Below are 24,966 nucleotides of genomic sequence, written 5' to 3' on the forward strand. Positions count from 1 at the left end.
TCTACTATAGGTTATTATACATTGTGTTGCCTGGGGGCTTCAAATTAAGGTGGGCAACAAGAATGCGGGGGTGTTATATTAAGTATTTGTATGATAGTAAGGCTTGACCCCCGCCCCCCAACCATATATATAAGATACTCTGAATTCATTAACCTCTCTCTTTCCATTCTTTACATTTTCAGTCCCTGGAACTCATGGCTCACTCCCACCACCCGCGAGAGGCTGCCGTACACCCGCGCTGAGAGGCTGACGATGGCCTGATGCCCCAGTCCAGGACCTTGATAGGTGAGTGGAACAAGATGGCAGATCTACATACTGATTGGGGTCATTCACTGGGTCCAGGCGGGACACAGAAAATACACTGGTTACTTAGCAGATAACAGATAAAGCCCCATTATATTCTACAGAGCTTATCTGTTATCTGCTATATAACCTGGCCCATTTTCCTGCTTGAATGCCCGCCCCCGGGGCTACACAGCGGGGTATTTATATAAACTATAGTAGGGTTTCTGTAGCAAACACCCCAGCTGTACCAGTGCAGGAATGACTGCCCCCGGGGCTACACAGCGGGGTATTTATATAAACTATAGTAGGGTTTCTGTAGCAAACACCCCAGCTGTACCAGTGCAGGAATGGCTGCCCCCGGGGCTACACAGCGGGGTATTTATATAAACTATAGTAGGGTTTCTGTAGCAAACACCCCAGCTGTACCGGTGCAGGAATGGCTGCCCCCGGGGCTACACAGCGGGGTATTTATATAAACTATAGTAGGGTTTCTGTAGCAAACACCCCAGCTGTACCGGTGCAGGAATGGCTGCCCCCGGGGCTACACAGCGGGGTATTTATATAAACTATAGTAGGGTTTCTGTAGCAAACACCCCAGCTGTACCGGTGCAGGAATGGCTGCCCCCGGGGCTACACAGCGGGGTATTTATATAAACTATAGTAGGGTTTCTGTAGCAAACACCCCAGCTGTACCAGTGCAGGAATGGCTGCCCCGGGGCTACACAGCGGGGTATTTATATAAACTATAGTAGGGTTTCTGTAGCAAACACCCCAGCTGTACCGGTGCAGGAATGGCTGCCCCCGGGGCTACACAGCGGGGTATTTATATAAACTATAGTAGGGTTTCTGTAGCAAACACCCCAGCTGTACCAGTGCAGGAATGGCTGCCCCCGGGGCTACACAGCGGGGTATTTATATAAACTATAGTAGGGTTTCTGTAGCAAACACCCCAGCTGTACCAGTGCAGGAATGGCTGCCCCCGGGGCTACACAGCGGGGTATTTATATAAACTATAGTAGGGTTTCTGTAGCAAACACCCCAGCTGTACCAGTGCAGGAATGGCTGCCCCCGGGGCTACACAGCGGGGTATTTATATAAACTATAGTAGGGTTTCTGTAGCAAACACCCCAGCTGTACCAGTGCAGGAATAGCTGCCCCGGGGCTACACAGCAGGGTATTTTTTGGTGTTACTGTTCCTTTAAACACAGCACTGCAGTATGGCAGACTCCCAGGCTGTTTATGGGCAGGGAGACAGGGATAATTCCTGTACAAACACGCTGATGCCATTGCAACATTTTTCCAAGTAGGAATCTGACGTTCCCCTAGTATCTCGTCTTAAGGGCAAAGTTTGTGCAGCTTCCAGTGTCACTGACCCCACTCGGCCATGGCCATGTCTTTGGTTTATGATCCTATCCCAGGAAAGAAAGGGAGGCCATTCCCCTGCTAGTGAGTAGCGGTACCCACGCCTGCCTGCACAATGCAATGAGTTCCATCTTTCCTGGGAATTAAATTATTGATCATTTCCATACATAGTCATTTTAAAGGGGAAGTAACCCTTACCTAAACACAACCGCGTCTTTACATTTCATACTGGCTTCTTTACTCGCAACTGGTTTTTCAACTCCTAGAGTCACTCTGTGACTGGTCCCTTAAGCCAAATGGATACGGGAAGTGGATTAATGGCATTCCTTTGCTTTCGTGTAAGCCTCTGGGCTCTGAGCTGCAGGCCAGACGCACCACTGGTAGATTCATCATTGTGGTGCAAACAGCCGTTTGGGTTTCCCTGGTACTGTCTGGGTATATGGAGTCCCTGCAGCCGTGGTGCTGCGCTCTGTACCAACCCATGACCTTCCTATTAAACTTAGAAAGATTGTGCTGTGGTTGAAAGATGGCTCCCTGTGCTCTAGAACAGTATTAATGTTCCTGTGTTCTGCAGTGCCTTTACAACAGGAGGCCAGGAGCATCACCATGGTCTGTAGAATAGATAGAATCCGTATCTAACTAGCAGCTGGTGTCTTAGCAACCCTTCATAGATACTGCACATCATAGGTCAACAAAAGCAGATAGGATATCGCAGCTTTATACCTATTCCTCTGTATTATAAGATCTTAGAGAAACCTAGAATCAGAGAGTTCTAGACTAGAGTAACCAAGAACAAGAAGTTCCTACATTAGGCGAGGAATTATGTTGTGCCTATTATGCCTTTCCACTCATTCCAGCTCTTGTTCTGCAGGCGGAACACTAACCGTCCAGGCATGGAGGACAAACGGAACATCCAGATCATTGAGTGGGAACACCTGGACAAGAAGAAGTTCTATGTCTTTGGGGTCTGCATGACCATGATAATCCGGGTGAGCGTTTACCCCTTCACCCTCATCCGGACGCGCCTGCAGGTGCAGAAGGGCAAAAGCCTATACAATGGGACGTTTGACGCCTTTGTGAAGATCTTGCGGACGGAAGGGGCCGCTGGGTTTTACAGGGGGTTCCTGGTCAATACGTTTACTCTGATCTCCGGCCAGTGCTACGTGACCACCTACGAACTGACCCGCAAGTACGTGTCAAAATACAGCAGCAGCAATACTGTGAAGTCATTGGTTGCCGGGGGTTCTGCGTCTCTGGTTGCTCAGAGCATCACGGTACCTATAGATGTGGTCTCCCAGCACCTTATGATGCAGCGCAAAGGAGAGAGTATGGGGAGGTTCCGGGTACATGCAACAGATGGGAAACAGCCAGTAATGTTTGGCCAGACCAAGGACATAATCCTGCAGATTTTCCGCGCCGACGGTTTCCGAGGTTTCTACAGGGGATACGTAGCGTCCCTGCTAACCTACATCCCTAACAGTGCAGTGTGGTGGCCATTCTACCACTTATATGCAGGTAGGTACCCCAGCAGGACTGCTGCTTACATTGGGGGGATCAGATAGGATCTGTGCCACTGTGACAGAATGCTCTGTTATACAGATAGCTAGAATCTCAGCCATAAAGCAGGGCAGGACTGCTGCTTACAATGGGGGGATCAGATAGGATCTGTGCCACTGGGACAGAATGCTCTGTTATACAGATAGCTAGAATCTCAGCCATAAAGCAGGGCAGGACTGCTGCTTACAATGGGGGGATCAGATAGGATCTGTGCCACTGGGACAGAATGCTCTGTTATACAGATAGCTAGAATCTCAGCCATAAAGCAGGGCAGGACTGCTGCTTACAATGGGGGGGGGGATCAGATAGGATCTGTGCCACTGTGACAGAATGCTCTGTTATACAGATAGCTAGAATCTCAGCCATAAAGCAGGGCTTTATCTTATTTTTGACATCTCTTATCTGTTACAAAACCAAACCCCCCACCCATTCATGCTTATGTTTAGTGGATCTTTAGATAATACAGATTGCAGGTTTCGGCAGAAAATACTAAGAGGACATTCACATACAGGTCAGTTTAAATTCCTGGTGTTTTGGCCCATTCATACACTAAAAGACAGACTGGGAAAGGGCTTCAGTCTGCAAAATAAAGTTTGTTATTGTAGAGCAAGTGAGGCATCTAAGTTTAGAGACAGCTGTGAGACATGTCATGGGGGGGTCAGAGAGTGCGGGGTATAGGCAGGGGCAATAGGGAGGGATTGGGAAGCACTGACTGTAACTGTAGGAGGGGCAAAGGAATTAGATATACTGAGTGAGACATAACAGTGTGCCTGTTGCTTTAAATGCTCTGTACTGGTGCCCTACTGGGTTCCTTTGGCTGCCAACAGGATTTGGTTCTAGATTACTATAATCTTTCACTTACCCTATACCATGGCAGTAGCCACTCAGACAGGAACTGGGGGGGGGGGGAATGATTTATTCACCTGTTCTATAAGTGAGAGCTAAAAGTAAACAAGTCCCCAGGCCTGCTAATTACAGGGCACTGCCAGCCTCGCTCTAGGGGAGAAGGTACAAACCATCATGTTTAGTTTGATGTAGAGAGTAACATTCTGAGATTTGCAATTGGTCTTCATTTTTTATTATTTGTGGTTTTGTAATGATTTCACTTTTTGATTAGCAACTCTCCAGTCTGGAATTTCAGCAGTTATCTAGTTGCTAGGGTCCAAATTACCTTAGCGACCAGGAATTGATTGGAATGTTAGACTGATATATGAATAGGAGAGGGCCTAAACAGAAAGAAAAGTAATATCAAGTAAAAATACCAATAAAACTGGAGCCTCGCAGAGCAGTTGTTGTTTGGCTGCCGGGGTCAGTGACCCCCATTTGAAAGTTGGGAAAAAGTCAGAAGAAGGCGGTTGTTAGGGGCGGGCACAGGTCTATAAATAGAGGGTAGATGTGGGGTTGGGAGTGGGTGGGTTAGGGGCGGGCACAGGTCTATAAATAGAGGGTAGATGTGGGGTTGGGAGTGGGTGGGTTAGGGGCGGGCACAGGTCTATAAATAGAGGGTAGATGTGGGGTTGGGTAGGGTTCAGGTCTATAAATAGAGGGTAGATGTGGGGTTGGGTAGGGTTCAGGTCTATAAATAGAGGGTAGATGTGGGGTTGGGTAGGGTTCAGGTCTATAAATAGAGGGTAGATGTGGGGTTGGGAGTGGGTGGGTTAGGGGTGGGCACAGGTCTATAAATAGAGGGTAGATGTGGGGTTGGGAGTAGGCGGGTTAGGGGCGGGCACATGTCTATAAATAGAGGGTAGATGTGGGGTTGGGAGTGGGCGGGTTAGGGGCGGACACAGGTCTATAAATAGAGGGTGGATGTGGGGTTGGGTAGGGTTCAGGTCTATAAATAGAGGGTAGATGTGGGGTTGGGTAGGGTTCAGGTCTATAAATAGAGGGTAGATGTGGGGTTGGGTAGGGTTCAGGTCTATAAATAGAGGGTAGATGTGGGGTTGGGTAGGGTTCAGGTCTATAAATAGAGGGTAGATGTGGGGTTGGGTAGGGTTCAGGTCTATAAATAGAGGGTAGATGTGGGGTTGGGTAGGGTTCAGGTCTATAAATAGAGGGTAGCTGTGGGGTCGGGTAGGGTTCAGGTTGGGGTGGGCTTTGGCTTGTTATTGGGAGGAGTCTCATTGGTAACTTTCTGTGCTTTCTCCTAGAGCAACTGTCCCGCCTGAGCCCTAACGACTGTCCCCACCTCCTGCTTCAGGCTATAGCCGGCCCACTAGCCGCTGCCACTGCCTCTACCATCACCAATCCCATGGATGTGATAAGGGCACGTGTGCAGGTAACGACTGTCAGTTCTTTGTGTGTTTGTGGGGGGATCATGCTGCACTACAACTCCCAGAGTTGCAGTTCTAGCAGAACAGTTTGTGTTTTCCTTTCTAACTGCCCTGTGCATTCCAGGTGGAAGGCAAGAGCTCCATTATCAATACCTTCAGGCAGCTGATGGCAGAAGAAGGTCCGTGGGGATTGACCAAAGGCCTTTCCGCCCGTATCATATCCTCTACTCCTTCCACCATAGTCATCGTGGTGGGTTATGAGACACTGAAGAAGCTCAGCCTAAGGCCGGAACTGGTGGACTCGAGACATTGGTGACTGGTAGAGCTTGTGGAACCTTGTCCATCAGTAGAGACACTGGAACTTTGGTGGAACTTTGAGGGTATCATCAGGAGAACGTGCTGGAATATCACTGGGCCCATCTTCTACTTGGTTCTTCCATGAGCTGCTGCTGGACTGGAATTGGGCGCCCAGACACTGAGAAGCACAAGAGGACAAGACCTTGTGACTCTCCGAACCAATAGCTGTGTATGTGACCTTCCTACTCCCGCCCCCTCACGCGTGTGTCATACACGCGTATTCCGTGTGGCCTCTCCGCTCCTTCTCAAGATTCTGGGATTTCCTCTCTTTTTCTTCAGTTTTAAAAACACAGGGTATTTTTCCCCTTTTTATAAAGACTTCTAGATTTTTTTACACAGATGCCCGGTCCCTTTTATTTAATGTAATTGCCAAATGGAGGGTGGGGGGTGGCAGGGTGCCTAGGTGCTTACATAGAGATTGTATCGGTCCACGGGGGAAATTCTCCGTCTGCTTACTGTTGGTTTCGTTTGGCCTAAAGCGCCTTTCCCTTTGCGCCTCCCTGCAGGGCTGACCGATAGTAATGGGTACTTGTTTCTTTTTAAAGGGGAAGTATGCCTTTTGTTTTGCATCTCTATAAGTATAACTGAAGGTGGAATATTCTAAGCAACATTATTAGAAATCTTACATTTATTTTTGCTTCCCCCCCCCCTAATTTTACATGGTCTGTCCCTAGAATTAAGCTTAAAAGGATACTGGTGCCTTTTTTTTGGGGGGGGGGGGGGAAGTGGTCTGAATTGCAAGGCTTTAGTTTCAGTTGAATTGCTGCTTGCTTTTCTCTATGGAACCTCCTGCAGCTGTCAGCTGAAAATAGGGCATTTAAAAAATAAAAAGTCATCTCAAGGATAGCGGGGTGCAGGAATGACCAGAAATTAGAAAAATAAATAAAGGGGTTAGTATCCTTTTAAAATGTGACCACTGTACCAGACAAACTAAATATTAGGTTAGTTTTTATTGCCATTACCCAGGCCAGTGGCAAAGTTGCTTTATACAATAAGTCCATTACCCAGCGAGTCGGACCTCCCGTACGGATGGATACACTAGAGGGGGCTCTTGTCATGTAATGGGGGGGTGCGTCCGGTCTCCTCGGCTTCTGTTACTAAATAAATTCTAAACCTGTGGGTCGGGGTGGGTCTTTGTTTGTATCCGGTTGTACTGCAGATTTTTATGTGTATGTATATATTTAAACTCTTTTTAAAAAAAAAAAAAAGGAATATGAAATGCGGATTATATTAACTGTGACTGTATATTATGTACTTGGCTACTGGTTTTGTGGGCACTGGAGCTGGCAGGGCTGTCCTGGCAGTGCCGAATGAATTCAACTTTTTTAAAACTCGTTCCCAGGCCCGGAGGCTGTGAATCGGGTTCTGCTAATGGTTTAACCCAAGCTGTATTTGCCTACAATAAATACTTTCCTCGCTGTGGACCATCAGATATTGTGCCTGAGGCTAATTGTATTGGCTGTGGGTGACCTTGGGGGGGGGGGAGCCTTTATAATTGTAAGAAATAAGGGCAACATTGGCCAAAATCATATCTACCATGGTGATAATCATTTAAGGGTAAGTAAAGCTTTATAATAACCTGTTCTGTATAGCATGCCAGGTACAACATCCTTATGGCATTGCACTTAATCCCACCAATTGCCTGTCTGATCCCACCAAAAAAAAATAAATAAAAAACCTGTGGGGTTGGCAAGGTACAAGGGGCAGGCCCAGACTGGGATTTAAAGTAGGTCCTGGCATTTTAAATACACAGAGGCCCAAACAGCCCCTCATTAGTCTGTCTAGGGCAGGGATCCCCAACCTTTCTTACTTGTGAGCCACAGTCAAATGTAAAAAGACTTGGGGAGCAACACAAGCACCATAAAAGTTCATGGAGGAGCCAAATAAGGGCTGTGATTGGCTATTAGGGGCCTCTATGCACCCTATCAGCTTACAGGGGGCTTTATTTGGTAGGAAATCTTGTTTTTATTCAACCAAAACTTGCCCCCAAGTCAGGAATTCAAAAATAACTCCCTGGTTTGGGGGCACTGAGAGCAACATCCAAGGGGTTGGGGAGCAACACGTTGCCCCTGAGCTACTGGTTGGGGATCCCTGGTCTAGGGTATCTTACAGCAGCCCCCCTGGCGTTTTCCAGAATCCAAAGACTGCCAGTCTGGGCCTGCAGAGGGATCATGAACACAGGCCATTCAGGTAGCAAGCCAAAGGCATAACTAGATATTATAGAGCAAAGTGGCCCAACTATAGGCCTTACGGATAAGTGATACCTCTTTTGGGGGGATCTTCATGGTTTAAGCCTGCCCGCAGACTCTATAGATTTATGGCATCAATGGGACACTGCTATCATAATAAAAAATTACTTTTCCTGAAAAATGTTTCTGTCCCTTTTTACATTCTGGTAAACAGCAGCAGTCCTGCTTTGCTTTATGGTGGGGATTCCAGAAATATTTGCAGGATCAGAACCACTGGTCCCACAGGACAAAGCAGAGAGCTTCAATTGTATTTACTGCACACGCGAACGAGACTGAGCAGGAAACAATGCTTAGATGAGGCAGTGACTGGGGGAGCCATACCTCACATCTTGTAAGTGTAATGGGACAAAGCCAGTGTTGGACTGGGACCCCAGGGGCACATCAGAATGACTTAGACCATAGGCCCACTCTCCAAACTATTTTTCCTCCTTTCTTCACCCAACCTCTTTATTCTCCTAGTCTCTTTTATTTACATGCTAGCATCTATCCTTCCATCTATTTCTCCTCTTTCTTTCCATTCAGAAATAGGGAATCAGCATGAAACAGGCCAAATGGTCAGGAGCAGGAGGGCTACTTACACCTGGACCCACGGGGAGTTTTCCTGGTATCCTGGTGGGCCAGCCCGACACTGGACAAAGCAAAGTGCTGTTAAATGTTGTGTAAAAAATGGTATAGTATAACTATAATAATACACAGGTAGCAAGTTATATGATCAGGCAAATACATGGAAAAAGGTTGGATGGACCTGCTCTAAAGAGCATACATAATTGGCCATAACTGAATATTATGGTGTACAACAGGGTCCTCAAGCTAGTGCCCACGGGCCAGATACAGCCTCCCATGCGTCCTCACCCCTGGTTACTACCTGTCTGCCTCAGCATGGTTTTTGGCCACGCCACTGTGTCCCACTGGGTGATGCTAATGGGGCACTGGGGCCAAGGACCACGCTACAGGTAGTAGCCAGGCATGAGGTTGCAGCGGGGGCCGTAATTTGAGGACCAACTATAGTCCACCCCCCCCCCAACAGTCTGAGGGACCATGAACCCCCTGGTGTACAACCCGGAGCAAATGTGCCTAAACGAATGGGACAAGATCCCCCTGGAACAGTGTGTGAAGCTGTTACCTATTTGCCCCAAATAGATTACTGGGGAAAAAGCCTTTTAACACCATAAAACAAAGGCCGCATTAAAAGTGAAACTAAGGGGCAGATTTATGAAGATGTGAGTTCAGATCTTAATATATAACAACTCACCCTTAACCCTTCCCATTCAGCCATTTAGTGAATGGGATTAGTGCAGCAGGCCTGAGCTATTGTTAGGGGAGTAATCCCTGTAGGGGAGTTGGGGCTTCAGCCCTGTAGTGAGTTACCAGCGTGTACACTGGATCTGGATGTGGGATTACCCATCAGCCTCCGTGACACCTGCAGTGAATCTCCATCAGGATCCCAAGAAGCCTTTCTCTCCCCCAGCATCTCAAGCTCAGTGAGGGTTAAAGCTGCCAGACTGCTTCCCTGCATCTGCCCCACAGGATCTATTCCCCTTTTCACTGCCACTGGGAGTTGGTGAGGTTTTACAGTTACCCACCCCGGGGTGCTACAATCTGGTGTTGCAACACATAACTCTGTTACCACTACCTTCATACAAGGAGTAAACCTGCGCAGACCCATAGTGTGCACACTCAATGTTCTTAAAGTGACAGGGGACATATTTTACACAAAGGGGAATAGTGTCAAATATTATATGTGTTATGTGAAACTGTTATTCACTGTTTTCATTCCATTGCATCTTGCATATATATTACAATTTATTTCATATCTATCAATTGTGTGGTTTATTTCCATTGCATTTGGTATATTAATCACTGCTGTTGCAGTTCCCAGGGAGTTGTTGCCCACTAATACATGGTTTAGCCCTGGGTGGAGGCACTTAAACTTTCCAAATCCCGCAAATCTCCCACTTAGCGGAGGCTTGGGATTTTTCCTGTTTGCGCCCCAGTGTGGCCCTGGATATCAGTGCCAAGAAAGGGTTACATGTATAAGATATAAACTCACGTTTTGATAAATCTACCCCTAATTGTTTCGGTTTGTGGAAATAGAAATATCCCATTTCAGTAGGATCAGTCATTTAGCCCAATGAGAGAGCAGGCACAGGCTAGGAATGTATCTAACCATGTATGTTTTGTTGGCAAACAAAATGGCAGCCGAGAGCCTGGAAGAGGGAGTCAAGTGTCAAAGATGGCTGCAATATATTATATAAAAAGGAGGAGAGGAATGTAAACAAACAAACCCCAAAGGGATTCCCAGACATAAATTTATATGAAATAAATATATATAATACCCAGTATCGGGTTAGGCCCGGGTGTTCAAACCCCGAGCCTGACGCTGTGGTTCAGAGAGTCACACAATGTACATCGCTCAATAATGTGAAAGCTGAGGAATCAAAATAGCTCACCACAAGCCGATAATGGTCCGGGTGCTCAAGGCCCCGAACCCGCAGCTGAAGGGGGAAATTTCTCCAAAGTTTGCATATGGAACATCAAGCACTCCGGACACGTGAAGACTGCTAAAATCCAAGATTTATTTCTTCATGTTTAAAACAATGAACGCCTAACGCGTTTCGTGCCCATTAAGGCACTTTATCATAGGATATGCCTATGATTAAGTGCCTTAATGGGCACGAAACGCGTTAGGCGTTCATTGTTTTAAACATGAAGAAATAAATCTTGGATTTTAGCAGTCTTCACGTGTCCGGAGTGCTTGATGTTCCATATGCAAACTTCAAAGATGGCTGCCACAATCCTGTTTGGGTTCTTTGCCATTTGGTATGAGGTGCTGTGCCACTTTTTCTGGGAAAATATACTCCCAGCTCCTAATATTTGTATCCCCTCTATATAACACTGACATGAAGCCTCATAGCCTTGCAGGTCTAGATTTGAGGGGTGTCAGTAGCGCCATTTGGGAGGCCTTGGCAGGGGACTAGGGTTACCAGGTTTTGTGGGGGCAATAATTCCTATATATATTTAGCTTTCTTTTCTATTAAAAACATTGGAATCAGATTCATGGCACCCCTTAACTTTAATTTAGGGCCCCCTAATCTCCTGTCATAATCACTGGCACTGGGCCTTCTACATTCCAGGGCCCCCACAAGATGGATTCATGTCAGGTTTCTGAAGGCTGATTAAATAAATGTATCTATAAATATATAAAAAAATAAATATATAAATATATATGTACACGCTTAATTAATCAAATACTGTCTGAAAAAAAAACGACGTGTGGTAAAACAATAACAAAATAGCACAGTGACATCTCTACAGCATGTAAGAGGCAGGGGCTATGTGCAGCTTCTAATTGGCTGTGGGGAAGATGAGCAGGCGGAGTAGCCAATCATAATGCAAGTATCAATTGCTACAAGTTAGGCAGGAGCTATGTGCAGCTTCTAATTGGCTGTGTGGAGGATGATTGCTTAATGAGCAGGCGCAGTAGCCAATCATAACGCAAGTATCCTTGCTAAAAGTTTGGCGGGAGCTAAGTGGGCGTGGCCGGGACGGCGCTCGAACAAGATGGAGGCGGGAGAGTCGGATGAGGGTCCCGCTGAGGGGGTCCCGGGAACATCCCAGGAGGCCGAAGTGGCGCCCAGCGAGAATCCTTCCAGAATTGTGATCTTCGATACCTTAGTGGACAAGTTCCTAGAGGGGCTGGTCCAAGCAGGCAGGTAGGTCGGGTCCGGCGCGCCTATTGGCTGGGAACTTAGCAGTGCTAAAAGCTGATTGGCTGGCGGCTCTCACTGGTTGTTTTTAATTGGATACAATGATATCGTCTCTGAATCTTAATTGGCTGGGAAAATGTAATGTTATACCATTAGCTGTGGGGATGTAATTAATGCCCTGGCTCTGGGCTGGAGAGCTTGCACTCTACTCCAAGCCTCTCAGGGTGGGGAAACCCCAGCTATCCCGTTACTATTGTATGATAGTAAGTCTGGGTTGAGGAGCTTACTCTTTATCCATGGAAATATGGCCTTACAAGGGAATTGATATCATTCTGGGCAGAATTGTTTCAGGAGTCGGAGCCAGCAGTGCAGAGGTGTAAAGCCAATGGGGCACAGGGAATATACAGAATAAACGAATGTTGGGGGGGGGGTTTGTGGTCAGGTTTGAGAGCTCCGCCCATGTCTCCGCCCTCTCTCCTCAGCTACCAGCGATTTGCCCGCTGCTACAAGCGCTTCTACAGGCTGCAGCCGGAAATGACCCGCAGTATCTATGAGCAGTTTGTGTTCCAGCTACAGAGCTCCATCAAGGTAAGTGTGGCCCCGTCAGGGTCATAGGGGGTTGCACCCTCCCCTGTTAGGGGCAGTAAGGGCGTGAACCCCCCCGCCCGTGGGGGGTTCAGTAAGGGCGTGCACCCTCCCCGTCCGTGGGGGGCAGTAAGGAATTGTACCCCCCCACCTCTCGGGGGCAGTAAGGAATTGTACCCCCCCCCCCCCGTCGGGGGCAGTAAGGGCTTGAGACACCCCCCCACCTTTCGGGGGCAGTAAGGGCTTGAACCATCCCCCACCTTTCGGGGGCAGTAAGGGCTTGAACCAACCCTTACCTTTCGGGGGCAGTAAGGGCTTGAACCCCCCCCCCCCACCTTTCGGGGGCAGTAAGGGCTTGAACCCCCCCCCCCCCCACCTTTTGGGGGCAGTAAGGGCTTGAACCAACCCCCAGTAAGAGCTTGCACTCCCCACCCGTTGGAGGCAATAAGGGCTGAATTCCACACTGCATTGATCTCTATGTGCGGACTATTTCCCATTTAATGGCATAGGGTTTTTCTGCAGGATGAAATACAGGAAATTAAGGCCGAGGGGAATCTGGAGGCGCTGTTGGACTCGCTGGACAAAATGGAGACTGAGGCGGGAGACAGAACAGACCTGGCCTGGTGAGTACAGCACCCTGTCCCCTAATGGCGTCTGGTACCAGCACCTCTCAGTACCAGGGGCAGCGCCAGGCAACCTGCTGCTTCCCAGTCTGGTCATTGGACTGTTGCCATTGGGCCCCATGTGATCTGGGAGGCGTAGCCAGCTCGCTGACTGTGCTCCTGTCCATTAGGCGCCCCAGTGGGGTTCCCGAGGAAGATCTGCGCTCCCACCTGGTGCCCTACCTCCTGCAGCAGAGGGACTACCTGCGCAAACTGCTGCGGGAGCGCGAGGAGGAGAACGCCAGGCTGGCGCAGGCCGTACTGCTCGGCAGGAGGAGGATAGAGGAAATGCAGAAAGAGATAGAGAGGAGGAAACTGGCCTGGCAGGTACGGGGGTACCCCCCTTTGTAACCCTGTCATTGGTATGTCCGGATCTGTCACTCAAGTGCCCACCCCCCCATAACTGTATGGTACATACCATGGGATATGTCTATATAAGAATAATAATAATGCTGAATAATCTGTTCCATAGGAGCTGAGCAAAGCCCAAAGGGAACTGATTCTGTCTATTGAGGAGCCCAAGTGAGACGCGGTTGCTGCGTGGCGTTTAGCAGACAATTCCCAGACAGGTACAGACTCTGTTCTCATGTTGCTGGAGCAACTGAAGGGACAATTTGAGGAGCGTAGGCCTATAAACTCTGCTTGGTTGGACCCGCTGATACAGAACGGGGACCTAGAGACGGTGGGGGAGTCGCATCTACGCCCAGTCGGAATGTTCTTTCTTAGTCGGATATTAAAGATTTCTGCAATTCAATCCTTACTGTGAGATTATGGATGTTTGTCCCTACACAGCACCACTAGATGGCAGCCTTACCCCCTCCAGAATTCTGCATATATGTAGTATATCATATCGTACTATAGGATCTGTTATCAAGAAACCTGTTATCTAGAAAGTTAGGGAAGGTTTATTTAAAGGAACAGTAACACCAAAAAATGAAAGTGTATAAAAATAATTACGATATTATGTACTGTTGCCCTGCACTGGTACAACTGGTGTGTTTGCCTTAGAAAGACTACTATAGTTTATATAAACAAAGCTGCTGTGTAGCCATGGGGGCAGCCATTCAAAGGAGAAAAGGCACAGGCACATAGCAGATAACAGATAAAGCCCCATTATATTCTACAGAGCTTATCTGTTATCTGCTATGTAACCTGTGCCTTTTCTCCTTTTTTCCAGGTTGAATGGCTGCCCCCATGGCTACACAGCAGCTTATTTATATAAGTTATAGTATTGTTACTTTAGCAAAAACACAACTTTACCTGTGCAGGGCAACAGTACATTATATTTAATACACTTTAATTTTTGGTGTTACCGTTCCTTTAATGGTTAAATGATTCCCTTTTCTCTGTAATAATAAAACAGTACCTGTACTTGATCCCAACTAAGATATAATTACCCCTTATTGGGGCAGAACAGCCCTATTGGGTTTATTTAATGGTTAAATGATTCCCTTTTCTCTGTAATAATAAAACAGTACCTGTACTTGATCCCAACTAAGATATAATTACCCCTTATTGGGGCAGAACAGCCCTATTGGGTTTATTTCATGGTTAAATGATTCCCTTTTCTCTGTAATAATAAAACAGTACCTGTACTTGATCCCAACTAAGATATAATTACCCCTTATTGGGGCAGAACAGCCCTATTGGGTTTATTTAATGGTTAAATGATTCCCTTTTCTCTGTAATAATAAAACAGTACCTGTACTTGATCCCAACTAAGATATAATTACCCCTTATTGGGGGCAGAACAGCCCTATTGGGTTTAATTCATGGTTAAATGATTCCCTTTTCTCTGTAATAATAAAACAGTACCTGTACTTGATCCCAACTAAGATATAATTACCCCTTATTGGGGCAGAACAGCCCTATTGGGTTTATTTAATGGTTAATGATTTTTCAGTAGACTCAAGGTATGGAGAGCCATATTATGGAAGACCCCTTATCCAGAAATCCCCGGGTCGTGAGCATTCTGGATAACAGGTCCCATACCTGTATATCATCCTATCCTTGGTCCCCTTTTTCTAACAATAAAACTGGAGCCTCACAGAGCAATAGTTTTTGGCTGCCGGGGTCAGTGACCCCCATTTAAAAGCTAAAAAGTAAATGGTTAAAAAAACTATATCATAAATAATGAAGACCAATTGAAAAGCTGCTTAGAATTGGCCATTCTATAACACACTAAAAGTTAACTGCCCCTTTAAATCTCTGATTAGAGTGCATGTCCGTGTCCCGCCCAGAGTTCCTAACAATGGGTTTGTGGTGCAGGCGAGAGGCGATGGGGTTCAGCAGAGTAAATACAGTTTGTGCTTCTCCCCTCTGGCCGAAGCTGGGACACGGGGGGGGGGAGCGGAAAGCCAGGCTGGGGCTTGTGGTTAAGGAGTTCCGGCCAAGCTAAGCTCCGGCTGCCTGCCGCTGGCTGTAACGCTTGTTATATGGCCAATAGGAGAAGGGCATAGGGTTTGGTGCTGTTGCTAAATAGATTAACCCTCTGTATGTGGCACAATAATCAGTATGGCAGCGCAGAGAGCAAGCCCATTGGCTCATGTACAACCTGCAGCCTCTCGCTCTGCTATTGGCTTGGGGTTCTTTGCCTGTAGTTACCCACCTGCCAGTCACATGGGTATCCATTGGGTTATTGTAGTAAGGGTCCTGCCCCAGGTCTGCTATTGGCTTGGGGTTCTTTGCCTGTAGTTACCCACCTGCCAGTCACATGGGTATCCATTGGGTTATTGTAGTTAGGGTCCTGCCCCAGGTCTGCTATTGGCTTGGGGTTCTGGGAATCAGAGCTGTGTAAGTAATGGGACCTACTGAGGGCCCCGGGGCCCAAAGCCAATAAGCACAGCCCTGGTTCAGTAGTGACAAATACAAACATATTTAGACTTACTCCAAATATAGGGGACTTGTTCTGATTCTGAGTGAATAAACGGAATCCCTGCCATAAAGCGAGACAGCACTGCCGTTCTGTAGTTACTCTCCTGGCAGTCACATGGGTACCCATTGGGTTCTTATAGTAAGGGTGCAGCCTCCCGCTCTGCTATTGGCTTGGGGTTCTGGGAATCAGAGCTGTGTAAGTAATGGGACCTACAACGGGCCCCGGGGCCCATAGCCAATAAGCACAGCCCTGGTTCAGAAGTGACAAATACAAATATATTTAGACTTGCTCCAAATATATGAGTGGATAAACAGAATCCCTGCCGTAAAGCGAGACAGTGCTGCCGTTCTGTAGTTACCCTAATGGTGGTCACATGGGTACCCCCGGAGAGAGATATTTATATGATAAGGATATTCCCCTGGAGAGATACATAATATAAGGATATTCCCCCAGGGAGATACATTTATATGATAAGGATATTCCCCTGGAGAGATACATTTATATAAGGATATTCCCCCAGGGAGATACATTTATATAAGGATATTCCCCCAGGGAGATACATTTATACGATAAGGATATTCCCCCCGGGTTCTTATAGTAAGGGTCCTTCCCAGCCTGCTATTGGCTTGGGCTTCTGGGAATCACTGTATTATAACAACTGTAGGTTGTGTGTAAATAATGGGACCTACAAGGGGCCCCGGGGCCCAATAAGCACAGCCCTGGTTCAGAACCAGAGACTCAGGAAGTTCAGCAGGAGACGTGGCTCTGGGCTTCCCCCTCCATCCAGTACCAATGGGCCACAGAGTCCTTCCAGAACCGCTTCCTCTCTGAGGTCAGACCGCCGGCTAATTACACAGGACAGGAGGGGGAACCCAGGGCAGTTGGGTCAGCTGACCTGCGGCATGCCATAACTGAGGGCGGGGCTCTGCTTCCCCTTTAACCCCTTCCCTCCCTGACACTAGTTGTTATGCATGTATGTAATGTATGAACCTGATCTGTGTTCTCTGCACTGCTGGGTTCTGACTCCTGAAACCATGAAGCTGAGTGGGCACGGGGGAGATACTTTCTCTCATTATGGGGAAAGATATATATTTGGGTGGGGGTTCTGCCCTCAGTAGTATGGTCGTGCTAAGCGGAGTCCCAGTTCTTGACCAGTATGGGCTGCAGCGTGCCGGTGTCTTCCTAAAGACGGCTATGGGCCAAATATCACCCAATGGAAATGTTCCCCATCTCATATCAATATGTCTCCTTTGGGGAATATCCTTATCATATAAATGTATCTCTCCATGAGAATATCCTTATCATATCAATATATCTCCTTGGGGGAATATCCTTATCATATAAATGTATCTCTCCGGGGGAATATCCTTATCATATAAATGTATCTCCCCGGGGGAATATCCTTATCATATAAATGTATCTCTCCGGGGGAATATCCTTATCATATAAATGTATCTCTCCGGGGGAATATCCTTATCATATAAATATATCTCCCCGGGGGAATATCCTTATCATATAAATGTTTCTCCCCAGGGGACTAACCTTATCATATAAATGTATCTCCCCGGGGCAATATCCTTATCATATAAATGTTTCTCCCCGGGGGAATATCCTTATCATATAAATGTATCTCTCCGGGGGAATATCCTTATCATATAAATGTTTCTCCCCAGGGGACTAACCTTATCATATACAGTAAATGTATCTCCCTGGGGCAATATCCTTATCATATAAATGTTTCTCCCCATGGGAATATCCTTATATAAATGTATCTCCCCGGGAGAATATCCTTATCATATCAATATATATCCTTGGGAGAATATCCTTATCATATAAATGTATCTCTCCATGAGAATATCCTTATCATATCAATATATCTCCTTGGGGGAGTATCCTTATCATATAAATGTATCTCCCCGGGGCAATATCCTTATCATATAAATGTTTCTCCCCGGGGGACTAACCTTATCATATCAATATATCTCCTTGGGGGAATATCCTTATCATATAAATGTATCTTCTTGGGGAATTATCTTTATCATATAAATGTATCTCCTCGTGGGAATATCCTTATCGTATGAACATATCTCCCTGAGGGAATATCCTTCTCTTATGAATGTATCACACCGGGGGGAATAACCTTATAATATAAATGTATCACTCTGGGGGGAATATCCTTATCATATGAATATCCTTATTCCCGGGGGAATATCCTTCATGTGTGAATGTATCTCCCTGGGGGAAGCTGCCCCCCTAACCCCCTTGAGATACCACACTAACCCGCTTTCCATTGCTATGGGAACGTAAAGTAATGGCCCAAGCGAGTCACTAAGGATACAGGGGGGGCAGTTGCTGTGCCCTGTTGTCTCCCCAGGTGCAAATATCTCTGCAGGTGACTCTAATCTCCTTATAGATGGATACTGGGTGACTGCAGGTGACTCTAATCTCTTTATAGATGGATACTGGGTGACTGCAGGTGACTCTAATCTCCTTATAGATGGATACTGGGTGACTGCAGGTGACCCTAATCTCCTTATAGATGGATACTGGGTGACTGCAGGTGACTCTAATCTCCTTATAGATGGATACTGGGTGACTGCAGGTGACTAATCTCCTTATAGATGGATACTGGGTGACTGCAGGTGACTCTAATCTCTTTATAGATGGATACTGGGTGACTGCAGGTGACTCTAATCTCTTTATAGATGGATACTGGGTGACTGCAGGTGACTCTAATCTCCTTATAGATGGATACTGGGTGACTGCAGGTGACCCTAATCTCCTTATAGATGGATACTGGGTGACTGCAGGTGACTCTAATCTCCTTATAGATGGATACTGGGTGACTGCAGGTGACTAATCTCCTTATAGATGGATACTGGGTGACTGCAGGTGACTCTAATCTCCTTATAGATGGATACTGGGTAACTGCAGGTGACTCTAATCTCCTTATAGATGGATACTGGGTGACTGCAGGTGACTCTAATCTCCTTATAGATGGATACTGGGTGACTGCAGGTGACTCTAATCTCCTTATAGATGGATACTGGGTGACTGCAGGTGACTCTAATCTCCTTATAGATGGATACCGGGTGACTGCAGGTGACTCTAATCTCCTTATAGATGGATACTGGGTGACTCTAATCTCCTTATAGATGGATACTGGGTGACTGCAGGTGACTCTAATCTCCTTATAGATGGATACTGGGTGACTGCAGGTGACTCTAATCTCCTTATAGATGGATACTGGGTGACTCTAATCTCCTTATAGATGGATACTGGGTGACTGCAGGTGACTCTAATCTCCTTATAGATGGATACTGGGTGACTGCAGGTGACTCTAATCTCCTTATAGATGGATACTGGGTGACTGCAGGTGACTCTAATCTCCTTATAGATGGATACTGGGTGACTGCAGGTGACTCTAATCTCCTTATAGATGGATACCGGGTGACTGCAGGTGACTCTAATCTCCTTATAGATGGATACTGGGTGACTCTAATCTCCTTATAGATGGATACTGGGTGACTGCAGGTGACTCTAATCTCCTTATAGATGGATACTGGGTGACTGCAGGTGACTCTAATCTCTTTATAGATGGATACTGGGTGACTGCAGGTGACTCTAATCTCCTTATAGATGGATACTGGGTGACTGCAGGTGACTCTAATCTCCTTATAGATGGATACCGGGTGACTGCAGGTGACTCTAATCTCCTTATAGATGGATACTGGGTGACTCTAATCTCCTTATAGATGGATACTGGGTGACTCTAATCTCCTTATAGATGGATACTGGGTGACTGCAGGTGACTCTAATCTCCTTATAGATGGATACTGGGTGACTCTAATCTCCTTATAGATGGATACTGGGTGACTGCAGGTGCTGTTACAGACACAGTGCTGGCTGTTCCTGCGGTTCTGTTGTGCAGCCCAGTGGGCCGGTGGGGGTTACTATTTGGGGGTTGGAAGGCTGTATATATGGTTTAGCTGTGCCACAACTGCCTGGCTCTCCGCCTGTCCCTTCCCCGGGGGGGGGGGGGGGGGGGGGGATGAGGCTACTGCCCCCTGTGAGCCAAGAGCCAGGGGTATATATCCCTCCCAGGGAACAGCCTCGGCCATACACGGGCGGTACCTCTGGGCCAGTAGCAGCAGTGAGCCATGAAGCTTGCAATCGTCCTCCTTCTGCTGGGGCTGGCAGTGCTCTGCCTGGGGGGCAAAGGTAGGGGCCCCTGGGGTTCTGTACTGGGGGGGCTTGTTTCATTGCTATCAAAGGGCCAATGACATCTCTAGTAACTTGGCCAGTACAAGCTCCCTGCTGATTGGCTGCTATAGGAACCTGTCTACATTATTGCATGGCCCCTTGTACTGCAGTGGGGGCTGCAGTGAGATTTGTATTGGGGCTGAGCAGCGGGGCAGTCTCCTCTGCTACTGACTTGTAATCTCTGTCTCTCTAGATTCCCAGCACTCTGCCAGCGCCGGGGACTCTCGCAGCTCTGAAGGTTGGTAATCTAGTGACTGCTAATATCCTTATCATTTACAGTAGGGGGTACATTATCCCTTATAATACATGAGTGATACTCAGAGTTCCCTGTAAAACTCAGCCTGCAGCCTTGTGCCTTTATATGGGGGGCACAGAACCCCTCAGTGACTGCTAATATCCTTATCATTTACAGTAGGGGGTACAGTATCCCTTATAATACATGAGTGATACTCAGAGTTCCCTGTATAACTCAGCCTGCAGCCTTGTGCCTTTATATGGGGGGCACAGAACCCCTCAGTGACTGCTAATATCCTTATCATTTACAGTAGGGGGTACATTATCCCTTATAATACATGAGTGATACTCAGAGTTCCCTGTATAACTCAGCCTGCAGCCTTGTGCCTTTATATGGGGGGCACAGAACCCCTCAGTGACTGCTAATATCCTTATCATTTACAGTAGGGGGTACAGTATCCCTTATAATACATGAGTGATACTCAGAGTTCCCTGTGTAACTCAGCCTGCAGCCTTGTGCCTTTATATGGGGGGCACAGAACCCCTCAGTGACTGCTAATATCCTTATCATTTACAGTAGGGGGTACATTATCCCTTATAATACATGAGTGATACTCAGAGTTCCCTGTATAACTCAGCCTGCAGCCTTGTGCCTTTATATGGGGGGCACAGAACCCCTCAGTGACTGCTAATATCCTTATCATTTACAGTAGGGGGTACAGTATCCCTTATAATACATGAGTGATACTCAGAGTTCCCTGTATAACATTTAATGTATTTATTCTGTACTCAGCAGCCGCCAGTTAGCAATGCTGGTAGAGGATGCTGGGAGTTGTAGTTAGTGCAAATGGGCTGGGGGTGTAGTAGTGCCCAGTTGCGACTCCCACACCCTTCTCATGGCTGGTTTCTCCCCTGTGTTACAGCTTTTATCTCCAGACAAGACTCTGCCAATTTCGCGAGGAGACACAAGCGCAGCTACAGATACAACGTGTAAGTGTCCTGCTCAGTAATATTTCCCAGAATTCACAGTAAACCTTTCTGTAGGGGGCGGAGAGCAGAGAGAAAGCTGAGGAATATTTTAAGAGAATATTTTTAATTAGATACACAGGTAAATCCTGTACTGGGGGGAGATTGGATTCACTTACCCAGGGGGAGGTTCCTGTCTGACCATGGGAAAGAGAGCAGCCCAGGAGCAGGAAGTACAGAGAATCAGAGCTCTGTACCTGGGTAAGTACTGGGGGGAGATTGGATTCACTTACCCAGGGGGAGGTTCCTGTCTGACCATGGGAAAGAGAGCAGCCCAGGAGCAGGAAGTACAGAGAATCAGAGCTCTGTACCTGGGTAAGTACTGGGGGAGATTGGATTCACTTACCCAGGGGGAGGTTCCTGCCTGACCATGGGAAAGAGAGCAGCCCAGGAGCAGGAAGTACAGAGAATCAGAGCTCTGTACCTGGGTAAGTACTGGGGGGAGATTGGATTCACTTACCCAGGGCGAGGTTCCTGTCTGACCATGGGAAAGAGAGCAGCCCAGGAGCAGGAAGTACAGAGAATCAGAGCTCTGTACCTGGGTAAGTACTGGGGAGATTGGATTCACTTACCCAGGGGGAGGTTCCTGCCTGACCATGGGAAAGAGAGCAGCCCAGGAGCAGGAAGTACAGAGACTCAGAGCTCTGTACCTGGGTAAGTACTGGGGGGAAATTGGATTCACTTACCCAGGGGGGGTTCCTGCCTGACCATGGGAAAGAGAGCAGCCCAGGAGCAGGAAGTACAAAGAATCAGAGCTCTGTACCTGGGTAAGTACTGGGGGAGAATGGATTCACTTACCCAGGGGGAGGTTCCTGCCTGACCATGGGAAAGAGAGCAGCCCAGGAGCAGGAAGTACAGAGAATCAGAGCTCTGTACCTGGGTAAGTACTGGGGGGAGATTGGATTTACTTACCCAGGGGGAGGTTCCTGTCTGACCATGGGAAAGAGAGCAGCCCAGGAGCAGGAAGTACAGAGAATCAGAGCTCTGTACCTGGGTAAGTACTGGGGGGAGAATGGATTCACTTACCCAGGGGGAGGTTCCTGCCTGACCATGGGAAAGAGAGCAGCCCAGGAGCAGGAAGTACAGAGAATCAGAGCTCTGTACCTGGGTAAGTACTGGGGGGAGATTGGATTCACTTACCCAGGGGGAGGTTCCTGCCTGACCATGGGAAAGAGAGCAGCCCAGGAGCAGGAAGTACAGAGAATCAGAGCTCTGTACCTGGGTAAGTACTGGGGGGAGATTGGATTCACTTACCCAGGGGGAGGTTCCTGCCTGACCATGGGAAAGAGAGCAGCCCAGGAGCAGGAAGTACAGAGAATCAGAGCTCTGTACCTGGGTAAGTACTGGGGGGAGATTGGATTCACTTACCCAGGGGGAGGTTCCTGCCTGACCATGGGAAAGAGAGCAGCCCAGGAGCAGGAAGTACAGAGAATCAGAGCTCTGTACCTGGGTAAGTACTGGGGGGAGATTGGATTCACTTACCCAGGGGGAGGTTCCTGCCTGATCATGGGAAAGAGAGCAGCCCAGGAGCAGGAAGTACAGAGAATCATTTCCAGGGAGGATAAGGTAAATTAGATAAGATTTCAGCCCAATGGGTAGGGGAACACAAAACTTGCTGTTGCAGAACTGCAGCTCCCAGCATAGCAGCCAATAGAGCAGAGTAGTAGAGAGTGATGTGTTGCTATGGTTCCTACAGAGCCCGAGGTGCAGCCGTGACATCCCCCCTGGAGTCCCAGCGAGAGGTCTGTGAGCTGAACCCAGACTGCGATGAACTTGCAGACCACATCGGATTCCAGGAGGCCTACAGGCGCTTTTATGGACCAGTCTAATTGCCCCCCTCCCCAAGCAGTGCATGTAGCTCCTCCTGATGCCCCCGCCCTTCCACGCCCCATGTGGATATTTCCTGTTCCCCCAAACACATGTTGTCTCTGATTGGTTGATAGGGTTCCTGTTTGCATGGGAAGGAGATGCTATTGGCTAATGATGGAAGCTCTAAAACCAACCATAGATACTATGCACCTGCACCCCTTCCTATTGGCCCTTGTTTCAGACACCCGGGGGTCACTGGGAAAGGATCAGCACTCCCTAGAGCCCCAGTGGCTGTCTCCAACTCCCAGCATCCCATTGGCTGAGCCACGGCTGCCATACTGCTTGCCCATGCAGACCTAAACTTGAAAAGCCCCCATAGACCAAAGCAGGACCCCTAGTGGCCAAACCCACATGGTGCTATTCTGGTTCCTCTCTAGGGGAGTACTCAGATTTACCTCATCTGGGGCAAGCAACATGGCAGCTCCTGTCCATGTATGGGGTATGTTGTTCATTTAAAGGGCCCTCACACTAATATAGCAATAAAGCTTTGCCTGCCATGATTATACTGCAGATTTATCATTGGGCCCAGGGTGCACGTGGGAATGGCTCCCCCTGCCTGCTGATTGGGTGCCTGCACCCCCATATACTGTTCTGCCCGCGCTACTGTATGTATGTAAATACCATGATACCCTATGGGGTATAGGCGCTTTCCCCTGACCCATAAGTACTAGCCAATACTCTGTTACTATAGGGGGTACTCACCTGTACATGAACTCACTCAGGCTGTGTTATTCTGGGAATTGTGACTGCTTTGTGGTTGCTATGCTCACTGACCCTGACAACAGGGCAGTCGTTTGAATGACAGACAGGGCACCGAATGGATATCAGGCTGGAGAGAGGGAAATCGATAAACACCACAAAAGGCTGGAATCATCGCTCACCAGGGATTCCATGAAGAGACAATATAAGGTGAACTTGCCCTTTAATCAGCTGGTTACGTAACGCTGCTGCTTTGCCCAATGTACTACACACGCTAATAAACTCCTTGTTACCCCATTCCTCTCTCTCTGCCATGTTTTGTGGGGGGGGGGGGTAATTACATTTCTTGGGGCTCATTTAGCAAAACTGGGCAAATTTGCACCTGGGCAGTAACCCATAGCAACATGTCATTAGTTTCTTTCGTGCAAATCTGGTTGGTCTAGCCCTGTCAGTGTCACCATGCTCTGATTGGCTACAGATTGGTTTAGCCTTCTGAGTATTCTCATGCTCCAATTGGCTACAGGTTGGTCTAGCGCTGTCAGCGTAACCATTCTCTGATTGGCTACAGGTTGGTCTAGCCCTGTCAGTGTCACCATGCTCTGATTGGCTACAGGTTGGTCTAGCCCTGGGGATATTGTAATTCCCTGATTGGCTACAGGTTGGTCTAGCCCTGGGAATATTGTAATTCCCTGATTGGCTACAGGTTGGTCTAGCCCTGGGGATATTGTAATTCCCTGATTGGCTACAGGTTGGTCTAGCCCTGGGGATATTGTAATGCTCTGATTGGCTACAGGTTGGTCTAGCCCTGGGAATATTGTAATTCCCTGATTGGCTACAGGTTGGTCTAGCCCTGGGGATATTGTAATTCTCTGATTGGCTACAGGTTGGTCTAGCCCTGGGGATATTGTAATTCCCTGATTGGCTACAGGTTGGTCTAGCCCTGGGGATATTGTAATGCTCTGA

At 47.7% G+C, this 24,966-nt stretch overlaps 3 protein-coding genes across 3 annotated transcripts; all 3 read left to right on the forward strand.

The window, feature by feature from the left end:
- The first annotated feature begins 215 nt into the window (after positions 1 to 215).
- slc25a44 (solute carrier family 25 member 44) lies at positions 216 to 7,042 on the forward strand. The gene is given in 4 exon segments (NM_001008080.2): positions 216 to 285; positions 2,519 to 3,162; positions 5,355 to 5,482; positions 5,602 to 7,042. Coding segments are annotated over 3 exon segments (942 nt in total). The 5' UTR covers positions 216 to 285; positions 2,519 to 2,540; the 3' UTR covers positions 5,794 to 7,042.
- A 4,584-nt stretch (positions 7,043 to 11,626) lies between these two features.
- On the forward strand, positions 11,627 to 13,791 carry pmf1 (polyamine-modulated factor 1). The gene is given in 5 exon segments (NM_001114230.1): positions 11,627 to 11,796; positions 12,273 to 12,378; positions 12,898 to 12,998; positions 13,169 to 13,364; positions 13,510 to 13,791. Coding segments are annotated over 5 exon segments (609 nt in total). The 5' UTR covers positions 11,627 to 11,644; the 3' UTR covers positions 13,564 to 13,791.
- A 6,255-nt stretch (positions 13,792 to 20,046) lies between these two features.
- bglap (bone gamma-carboxyglutamate protein) lies at positions 20,047 to 24,300 on the forward strand. The gene is made up of 4 exons (NM_001006688.1): positions 20,047 to 20,133; positions 20,369 to 20,413; positions 21,333 to 21,399; positions 23,132 to 24,300. The coding sequence occupies exons 1-4, from the start codon at positions 20,073 to 20,075 to the stop codon at positions 23,262 to 23,264; spliced, it is 306 nt and encodes a 101-aa protein (NP_001006689.1). The 5' UTR covers positions 20,047 to 20,072; the 3' UTR covers positions 23,265 to 24,300.
- The last annotated feature ends 666 nt before the right edge of the window (positions 24,301 to 24,966 follow it).

This window comes from Xenopus tropicalis, chromosome 8, assembly GCF_000004195.4.
Source record: "Xenopus tropicalis strain Nigerian chromosome 8, UCB_Xtro_10.0, whole genome shotgun sequence".
Lineage (NCBI taxonomy): Eukaryota > Metazoa > Chordata > Amphibia > Anura > Pipidae > Xenopus > Xenopus tropicalis.

Bases quoted from the DNA above. Each gene is read 5' to 3' on its own strand.
- bglap (NM_001006688.1), top strand. From the start codon at position 20,073: ATGAAGCTTGCAATCGTCCTCCTTCTGCTGGGGCTGGCAGTGCTCTGC. The intron at 20,414-21,332 runs GTTGGTAATCTA...CCTGTGTTACAG, and splicing joins GGACTCTCGCAGCTCTGAAG to CTTTTATCTCCAGACAAGAC. The intron at 21,400-23,131 runs GTAAGTGTCCTG...TGGTTCCTACAG, and splicing joins CGCAGCTACAGATACAACGT to AGCCCGAGGTGCAGCCGTGA.